Source organism: Notamacropus eugenii, chromosome 1, assembly GCF_028372415.1.
Source record: "Notamacropus eugenii isolate mMacEug1 chromosome 1, mMacEug1.pri_v2, whole genome shotgun sequence".
NCBI lineage: Eukaryota > Metazoa > Chordata > Mammalia > Diprotodontia > Macropodidae > Notamacropus > Notamacropus eugenii.
This window is the reverse complement of record NC_092872.1, coordinates 235,350,512-235,360,372: the sequence shown is the minus strand read 5'-3', so window position 1 is coordinate 235,360,372 and position 9,861 is coordinate 235,350,512. Positions and strand designations below refer to the sequence as shown.

At 40.9% G+C, this 9,861-nt stretch overlaps 1 protein-coding gene across 1 annotated transcript in view; it reads right to left on the bottom strand.

Annotated features, from left to right (window-relative positions):
- Positions 1-259: 259 nt before the first annotated feature.
- The window catches only part of LOC140517143 (dual specificity phosphatase 29), a 47,422-nt gene continuing 37,820 nt past the window's right edge, over positions 260-9,861 (bottom strand). Inside the window, exon 5 of the mRNA XM_072628095.1 lies at positions 260-1,612. Within this exon, the coding sequence (XP_072484196.1) occupies positions 1,371-1,612 (242 nt within the window). The 3' untranslated portion in view covers positions 260-1,370. The remainder of the gene's footprint in view (positions 1,613-9,861) is intronic.

The following is a 9,861-nucleotide window of genomic DNA, read 5'->3' as shown; positions in this document are numbered from 1 at the left end:
AGAATTCAGGGTTTCTGAGCTCCTAATTTTAATTTTTGTTGTTATTTTTCAGTTGTGTCTGATTTCATGACCTCATTTGGGGTTTTATTGGTAAAGATGCTGGAGTGGTTGGCCATGTCCTTCTCCAGCTCATTTTACAGATGGGAAAACTGAGGCAAACAGGTTAAGTGACTTGCCCAGTGTTACACAGCTAGTGTTTGAAAGTCACATTTGCACTCAGATCTTCCTGACTCCAAGCCCAGTGCTCTATCCTTTGCGCCACCTAGCTGCCCCTGCTACTATTTTAATATAACCCATTTTTAAGAGAAGCAGTAGGTAAAATGAGAAAAATAAATTGAGATCTAGGTTCTAGTAATTACTATGCCACCAGTTTAGCTACTTGACCTTGTACAAACTATATACTCTCTGTGCCTCAGGGTCCTCATCTGTAAAGTAAAAAAATTAGATGTACTTGAAGATCCATTGCTGCTCTAATATGATTCCATGTGTGGGATAGGAAAAGATCTCCCCCCGCAAAAAAATTAACAGATGGTCCCTGTTCTTGTTTTTGTTCTGCCCTGACCCTTTCAAACTCATCTGTTCTTTGTAACTGTGGAGAGGTTGAGTGAATCTGGATATTTGTGTCAGGCCTATCAGATGAGGCTGGTGAGGTTGTAAATTTCGGAAAGGGTCATTTCACACATATGTCAGCCTGCTCAGGTAATCCCTCCCCAAAGATAGCATCAGTGAATGCTGGAGTAAGCCTAGAACAGATCCTGGGTGGCCCAGCATGAGATGATGAAAGGACAGTATACTGTGAACACAGTTATGGAAAGAGAATCAGGAACCCAGAGGAGGTGATGCGTTAACATGACACTCTTGTAACACAACCCTCATGCCATAAGACCACTTTTTGGTTGCTATAAAATTTATATTTATTTTTTAAAAAGATGGCCCATGGGAAAATGTGCCTTTCCTCCAAGACAGAATCTGAAGTTTGAATCATTGCACAATTTCTACATGTTTTCCAATCATTCCCTGCTCACCATTACAGACTGATATAAAAGTTTCACTAAAGCACTACATGCTCATCTGTAACCAATTCCACTATAAAATCCTTTGCCTTTTCCTCTTGCTGTGAAAGAAAGATTTAGCCCCTAAAGGGTAGTAGCTTAGGGAGTATAGGTTTTATATGAATCCCTAATATGTTCCATAGCACTCTCTGTGATGCTCAAAACTATTCCAAAGAAATAATGGCTTACTTCCATGTTTTCCTTCTTCCTGCCAAAGAACTTTAAGGGACTATTGGGTTTTTTGTTTGTCTTTTTAAAAATATGTTTCTCCAGCACAAAGTATTTGGGGGCAACTGTGTGTGAAGGGATTTCCAAGCCTTAGATTTCTCTCTCTTCCAAGTTTTCTTCTTCATTAGACTGAGCATTCCGCCTTTGGAGGAGAAGCTGTTTGTCCAGTTCCCGGAGCTGTTTGAGAAACCCACGATTGGGCAGAACACAGCGATTCTTGGCAACTTGTTGAATGGCTTCCACCACCGTCATATTCCTGTAAATCATCAGGTATGCCAAGACCAAGGTAGCCGAGCGACTCCGGCCCATAGCACAGTGAACTAGAACCTTATCTACAGAGAGAGGAGAGAAGAGAAAAAAGCCACACGTATCAAAAAACAAGAAAAAGAGCCTTGAAATATTCCCTTTCTCTTGTCTCCCCAACAGTTTCTGAGTAAGGTTTTCCAAACTACTATTCTAGGAAACCTTATCAATCAATCAACAAATATTAGGCACCAACTATTAGCCAGGCACTATTGGAGATGCTGGGGCTACAAAGACAAAACCAAAATAATCCCTACCCTCAAGGAGCATATAGTCAATTGAAGTCCCTAGCAAGAGTATCTTTCATAGAATCTCTCTGCTTCTGAGTTATATCTATATGTCTATATATGTATATATATAGACATATACACATGTATATATGCACACATACCTATATACATCACATGTATGTATACAAATTTTAAAACCTACAAGAGAGATACGTGACAACTTTGGGGGGAAGGTACTAGCAATCTGGGTCTACCAACAAAAAGCCCATACAGAAGATTCAAGGGGGAGAGCATTCCTGACATGAAGCATTGGCAGTGCAAAGCAAAGAGAGAGGACACCCTGTGTCATGTATAAGTGAAAGCAATGGGGCCAGTTTGGGTGGGTGACTGACTGTAGAGTGTATGAAGGGGAGTAATGTGTAATAATCCTGGAATGGTAGGATAGGGTCGGTTTGCAAGAACTTTAAATGCCAAATGCTAGCAACACTATTGTTGTTATTGATAATAGTAGCTGACCTTTATTAGGCTTTTAGCTTTACAAAGCACTTGATGTTGATTTACTCCTTTGAACTCCATAATCAGACTATGAGTCAGAGACTGACTGGAGGCATTATAATCTTCATTTTTTATGGAAGAGAAACTGGGACTCCAACAGGCTCAGTGACTTGCCAGTGGATACAGCTAGTAAATCAGGTGGGATTTGAACCCAGATTCTCCTAATTCTGAATCCATCGGCTCTCGCCAAGGACTCTTTAGTCTCTTGACAGTCACTGACATCAGCATCCTGTTTACAGAATGGGACAGGGTGAAATGAATGGTCCAGGCGTGATCTTCCTCACCTATTTCCACAATTTCTGGATGAATTTCAGCAACTAAGTGTGAGGAGAAGCTTCCCACCTCCATCCCTCACTGGGCAACCCTTCTTTAGTTCTGGTGATTAGCTATGTGAGGGATCCCAAGCTCTGCAATGGAATTTACTCTAGCTTCTTCCTGACCATGGACCAACCTTCACCTTGGCTGAGGGTCACAAGTGTCAATTTCAAAAGAGCTGGGATGTCACAGAAAGTCGTCTATCAGAAACTGGGAAACCTGAGTTCTGGGTCCAACTCCTAGCTAGAAAGCTAGCAGTGTGACCTTGGACAAATTACCTCATCTCTCTGAATCTATTTCCTCACCTGTTAAACGGAGATGTTAAGCTAGAGCATCCCCAAGGTCCCTTACAGTTCTCTATAATTCTGCAGAGAACTGGGCAAAGAATACGATTGACCAGCACAAATCTGTGACTAACCCTGGCAAAACAATTCAATCAATTAACTTTTAAAAAGTGCTCACTATGGTGCCAAGTACTGTGCCAAGTGTGGCTGCTTTAAGGGCAGAAGAGTTGGATTCGAATTACATTTCTGATGCTTAATTAGCTCGAGACCTTGGGAAAGTCACTTAACCTTCCAGACTCAATTTTTTCATTTGCAAAATGGTAGGTGGTGGTGGACATAATGAAGTCTACCATTCTCATGCAGATTCAGACCTCTTCAATAGTGCGCCAGGGCTATCTCTGACTAGCTCACCAGAGAAGATGGTTACATTTTCCTTGTGAGCATTTATACTTCAGAAATGAGCAAATACTATAAATCAGAGCTTGATTGTTTTGTTGATTGTCTAGATTTAAGAAAGCAATGGAGAACAAACACAGTTAATGAAGCAGGTTAAATTTTAAAGTGTGTCATGCATACTTTTTTTTTTTTGAAGAACTAATTATTAAACATTTACTTGAACATGGTCCTATATTAGGAATGGGTGGTCATTGACTTATAAATACTTGTGTATATGTGTGTGGTGTGTGTGCATATATCTATAGGTATGTGGACAAATCTATATAGATATAAACGCTTTGGTGTATGTATTTGGCATTCATCCAGCAGAACCTTCCTGTACCCAGCCCATGAGCTGTCTGGTTACCTTTGGAGAATTCCCCTTCCCATGCCTTACATTAGCCCCTCAAGCTAACCAGCTTCTGCCAAGGCAAAGTGGTCAGTTTCTTATCCCGTTATCAACCCAGCCAAATCTGTTTTCTGCTTTTATTCTGGGTGTTTCTTTGCTCAGGCAGGAGACAAGATTATTCCTAGCCAATAACTCCATGATCTAGGGAAATGGGGGAACAGGAGCAGAATCTCTAGAGTCTAGTTCTCAGTATGGACCTCAGAGCTGGGTAACTGACAAGTCCTCAACTCCAAGGATGAATCTCTTCAGTTTCCCTCTTAATCCCCTAGATTACTTCAGGGGCCTCGCATAGCTAGAGTGCCTCTTCCTCTCATGAAAAAAAAAAAAAAAAAAGGGTAATTCTTTTAGTCATGACCCAGTATTTGAAACAGATGAAAACTGCAGTTCATTTAGCCATCTACTCAGCTAACAAGAGCTCTTAGCATAGGAAAGAGTGGTCGGGGGATCCGCAGGGAGGAGAGGAATAAGAAAAAGTTAAACATTGGACCCTGGAGCTGAACTTTATTTTGGAGAGAAGGGTATTAATACTACCCTCTGCTGTTTGCTGTGGTGATCTCCTGGGAACAAAGGGCCTGTCTCCTCAGAGACAGTTGGGGATTTGGCCCAAGGTCCAAGTACTTTTTTGGATTAGGCCTAGGGAATATCTCTTTCACACTCTTCCCCCCTGCCCCCACACTTCCCTTTTATTGGTCAGTTAGAAGCAGCATAATGTAGTAGAAACAGTCCTGAACTGAGAGGATCAAGACCCGGATTTCAGTGCCAGTCATGAATTCTAAGATCTTTTCTTTACTAGGCTGTTGTAAGGATCCAAAGAGATCATGTAGGGTAAAGCTCTTTGTAAGCTGACAACCACTCTACAAACATCCCTGATTTCTAAAGCCCCTTCCAGGGGTTGCCTACTTCACCCCTAATTAGGTTTTGGTAATGATTTCCCTTTTTTCTCCCAAAGAGCACCTAATTGATCAGACATTTAGTTACCAGACGGCCTTGGGTAAGATACTAAACCTTTTAGAATTGCTATGATCAATCTAAATGAAACATTTTGCTTTAGGACTAAGATTTATGGTGAATTTCTTTACTTTTGTAAAATGAAAAGCCTCTGCCTCATCTTCATTTCTGTATACTAAAAAGAAACTTAGAAAAAGACCAACTTGAGAGGGATCTTCAGAGGACTACTGCAAGAATCTATGCTTGGTGATTTAATATTTTTATCAGTGACTTAAAAACAGAGATGGCATTCTTATCAGATTTTCAAGTGGCACAGACCTAAGAAGAGATGCCAATACGTTGGATGACAAAAAAAAGAAAACTCTTGAAAAGCTACAGCATTGGGCTCAATCTAAAGACTCATATTTCCAACAGGGGAGATGTCATGGGGAAAAGATCTGTGCATTAGTGGCCTGGGTTCTAGCTAAGTCTCTACATCTCATTCTCTGTGTGACCTGGATCACGTCACTTCATTTCCTTGGGTTTCAGTTTCTTGTTCATCAAATGAAGAGTGTTGAACTAAATGAATTTCCCATTCCCTTGTGACTCTAACAATCAGTGATTCTCCTAAGTGATTTTTGTTATCTGGGACAGTTAGCCAGTCCAGATATACTGAGCATGCATTGTTAGGATGGACATCATAGGACTTGGATACATCATTCTGGGCATTCCGAATCCAGGAGCTACTCAGTCTGAAGTAATGTGACCTGGCCATCATGTCAGTCAGGGCATTCTGACACTGCTGGGCTAAAGTGATATGACCGAGACATTCTATACATGCTTACGAGGATTCCAAAAATAAGTTAGCACAACTGCATGTGCATTTCAAAGAGAATGTGGGCAAGGCAGGCAGATGAGGAACAATACAGAGGCTTGAAGGAAAAGGGGCAGCAGCAAAACATACAGAAGTCTAGGAGGGAGAAAAATGTCTTGCCTTTTGGACATATTGTCCATCAACACTTGTTACATCAAGAGAATATTAATAAATGGTGAAAGATCCCAGGCCAAGGGAGCTGTAATTGGGCCTCCATGTAACTCAACCTAGAGCTGATGAGCAGGATGCTCTTATGACCCTGACTACATCACAAGAGTATATTTAGCAGACAGTACCAAGGAGTAAATAAAAACAGGTAGCTACAGAGGGTACTAATTTGCAGGCACCAAGAGCAAAGAAATCATGCTGACCTTGAACCAGCAAGATCATTAAGCCTTTCTCTCTGTTTCCCAGCAGACAGATCTAATTGCCTATTCCACCCTGTACCATATGCCTGATCTGACCTGCATACATCCTTCCACTCTCCTCCTTCTACATTGTGGATGCCTGCAGCAATCTCCCCTTTGTGCTCCTGCAAGTCAGTGGAATGCAGATAAGACACATCTTTCCTCTTGTAAGTCTGATGATACTGAGTAGCAGCAGCTTTATCCTGAGATGCCATAGGATGTAGTCTGTGGATATGCTAATTCTCTTTCTACATGCAAATGACCTTTAAGGTGGGCCTGTTCTCCCATGGGTACTAGGCGGGTATGATGTGAGTTTAGTGAAAATTACAATTTTTTTTTCCTTTACAGAGGCTTGTAATACTTTTAATTCCCTTTTCATTTTTACTTCTTCTAATGACTAATGTCATATTTGACATTCGAGATTACATGGTATAGAGTTTAGGGAGCTGGTCTCATAGTCAAGAAACCTTGGTTTCCAGTCCTTCCTCCCAAACATACAGGCTGTGTGACCCTGGCCGAAGTCATTGGCTCTCTCCACATCCTGGACCATTCTCTCAGACTATAAATTGCAGAATGGGTGTAGAGGGAATTTCTTCATTGAGAGTGTTCTATACCCAATGAAGCCATAGGTTCAGTGAACAAACAGAAGTTAGCTCTTTAAAAATGTGTGTGTACTAACAAACATGTCACCACATTATACATGCTAACAGCATCTGAACACACTTTTAAAAAGTCCAGGAATCAGACGTTTTTTGAGCAACATAGGGTTGGAGTCCAAAGACTCCTGGTTCAAATCCTGCCTGTCTCTGTGGCTCTGAACAAATCATTTGAAACTCTCATCAGTAAAATCTGGGAAATGGCACTTGAACCACTCACCTCTCTGGGTGATTGTGTCGTGGAAGTGCTTTGCAAACCGTAAAACACTCTACAGTTAGGAATTATTGATGTTATCATAGCTTTTCCAAGTGAGAAATTTCCCTCCAGCTGCTCTCAAGGAGAATCACCCATGGTGATGTGCCAGCCACTTAACCTGGCATCCAACAAGCTTGTTTTTAACATATTTTGATTTATTTCTAAACAGCTGCTTTCCTTTGTAATCCTCTGTATTTTATTTGATGTATTTAAAAACATTAGTCTGATAAGAGAGAGGAGAGAAAGGGAAGCATTTATGAAGCATTTGCTATGTGCCAAACATTGGACTAATTAGCATGTTACAAAAAGTATCTCAGTTGAACCTCCCAACAACCTTGCAGGGTAGGTGCCATTATGATCCCTATTTTACAGTTGAGGAAACTGAGGCAGACAGAGGTGAAGTGACTCGTCCAGGGTCACATGACCAGTAATTTTCTGAGGATTTGATTTGAACTCAGATCTTCCTGACTCCAGACCCTCTGTCAACTGTAGGAGACTTCACTGAACTTCAGACTTCACTGAACACTACCAAAGGGGACCAGGATACATACAAAAAAGCTCAAGAACCCCTATTCTACTTAAATTTCTTAGCCTCTGAGATTTCTGATTCTGCCAAGGCACCCAAAGCTCTCACTCATGTTTAATTAAAGGAGTAGTCTACAGTTAGCAATGTCTAAAGCAGTACTAACATTTTATTTTTCTATGGTATTTTCATCATGCTACTGAAAAGGTGGCAAATGGGGTATGAGTTTGCCCAACACTAATGTCGGTACCATTTGGGTTTCCTTTGTGATTGGGGAGCCTCACACTCACTTTACATGAGAGCCCTAGCTACTCTATGTCACAGGTTTCCCAACTTGGATCCAGCCATGAGGGTTCTCAGGCTGCCTCCAGAGCTGTTTCCAGTTTCTGTGCAGAAATGAGCAGGTTTAGTAACTGGAGACTCTCAATTATGTGACATCCCTACCAAGAGATGTGGCCATTGGGACTAACTGGTGGAGGCAAGTGAATAAAAGTCTGAACTCTGCTTATAGAGGTATCAACAAACCCACCATGCCCTCAACCACTGGAAACACAAAGAAGTGCCACCATTTCTTTCGTGGCTCTCTCTCTCACAGACACCCAGAGACCTTTGCCTATAAAGCATCATTTGTGATCAACTTCCAAACCTGTGATTTAAAAGGACTGTCATCATGGTGAAGAAATCTTCACTAGATCTCATCATGTGCACCAAATATCATCCTGTAATTCACTCCCCTTTTCAGTCAACTTCCTTGGAAAAGCTGTCTGTGCCCAGGACCTCTTTCCAGTCTTTTCTGAACACTCTGGCTTCTAACCTCATTATCCAACTGAAACTGCTCTCCAAAGTTACCAGTGCTCTCTTAACTGCAAAATCTGACAGCTTTTTCTTAGTCCTTATCTCTCTCTTAATGTCTCTGCAACATTTGGCACCAATGAACACCCTCTCTCCCCCTCCATACTCATTTTCTCTTCTCTGACTTTTCATGAGTCTGTTCTGTGTTGCCCTCCTACCTGCTGGACCACTCCTTCTTGTCTCCTTTGCTGGGTCTTCATTCATGGTGTGCCCGCCAATTGTGGGTGTCCCCAAGGATCTATCCTAGGCCTTCTTTTCCCATCTCATTTGGTAAACCATCAGCTTCCATGGGTTCAATTATCACCTCCATGTAGATGATGCCCACATCTATTTATCCTTCCCTAGTCTCCCCTGAGCTTCAGTCTCATGTCACTGACAGCTGACACTAGCATTTTCAAATGACTATTCCATAAACATCTCAAACTCAACATGTCCAAAATAGAACACGTCTTTATCCTCAAAGCTACCCCTCCTTCAAAATTTCACAAATGTTTGCAATCTTGATGTCATCTTTCACCATTTATTCCCATTTATTCCACATTTCTAACCATTTGCCGGATCTTGGGGAAAAAAATATTTATAGACACTTTCTCAGATAAAGGCCTCATATCTCAAATATAGAGAGAGCTTTGTCAAATTTATAAGAATATGCATCAACCCCAATTGATAAATGGCCAAGGGTTATGAATGAATGATTTTTGGAAGAAGAGATCAAAGCTATATTTAATCATATGAAAAATGCTCTAAGCCATTATTGATTAGAGAAATACAAATTAAAACATCTTTGAGATACCATCTCACACCTATCAGACTGGTTAAAATGATTGAAGGAGGAAATGACAAGTATTGGAAGGAATGTAGAAAAATGGGAACTCTAATTCACTGTTGATGGAACTATGAACTGGACCAACCATTTGGAGAGCAAACTGGAATTATGCCCAAAAGGTTATAAAACTATGTACATACTCTTTGACCTATGAGGTCTGTTTCCCAAAGTGGTCAGGGAAAAAGGAAAAGAACGTGTATGTTCTAAAATATTTATGGCAGCTCTCTTTGTGGTGGCAAAGAACTGGAAATTGAGGGGATGCCCATCAATCGGAGAATGACCGAACAAGTTGTGACATATGATTGCAATGGAATGCTATTATGTTGGAAGAAATGATGAGCTGGTTGATTTTAGAAAAACACGGAAAGACTTGATTGAAATAATGAAGAGTGAAATGAACAGGACCAAGAGAAGGTTGTATACAGTAATGTTTGAAGACTAACTGAATAACTAAACTGTTCTAAGCAAGATGAATATGCAAATCAATTACAAAGGACCCATGAAGGAAGATGCTGTCTACCTCCAGGAAAAGAGCTGATATGTGCAAGAGTGTTTTATTTAGTTTCTCATATGTATCTGTGTCAAATGTTGGCCCTCTCTAGTGCAGATTTGGGAGGGACAGAAGGAGGGAGACAGTCCAGAACACAAAATGTAACAAATAAATATTTTTTAAATGTTCCCTTCTCTCCACAGACACAGCCATAATGCTGTGTGGATTGCCTGATGCCT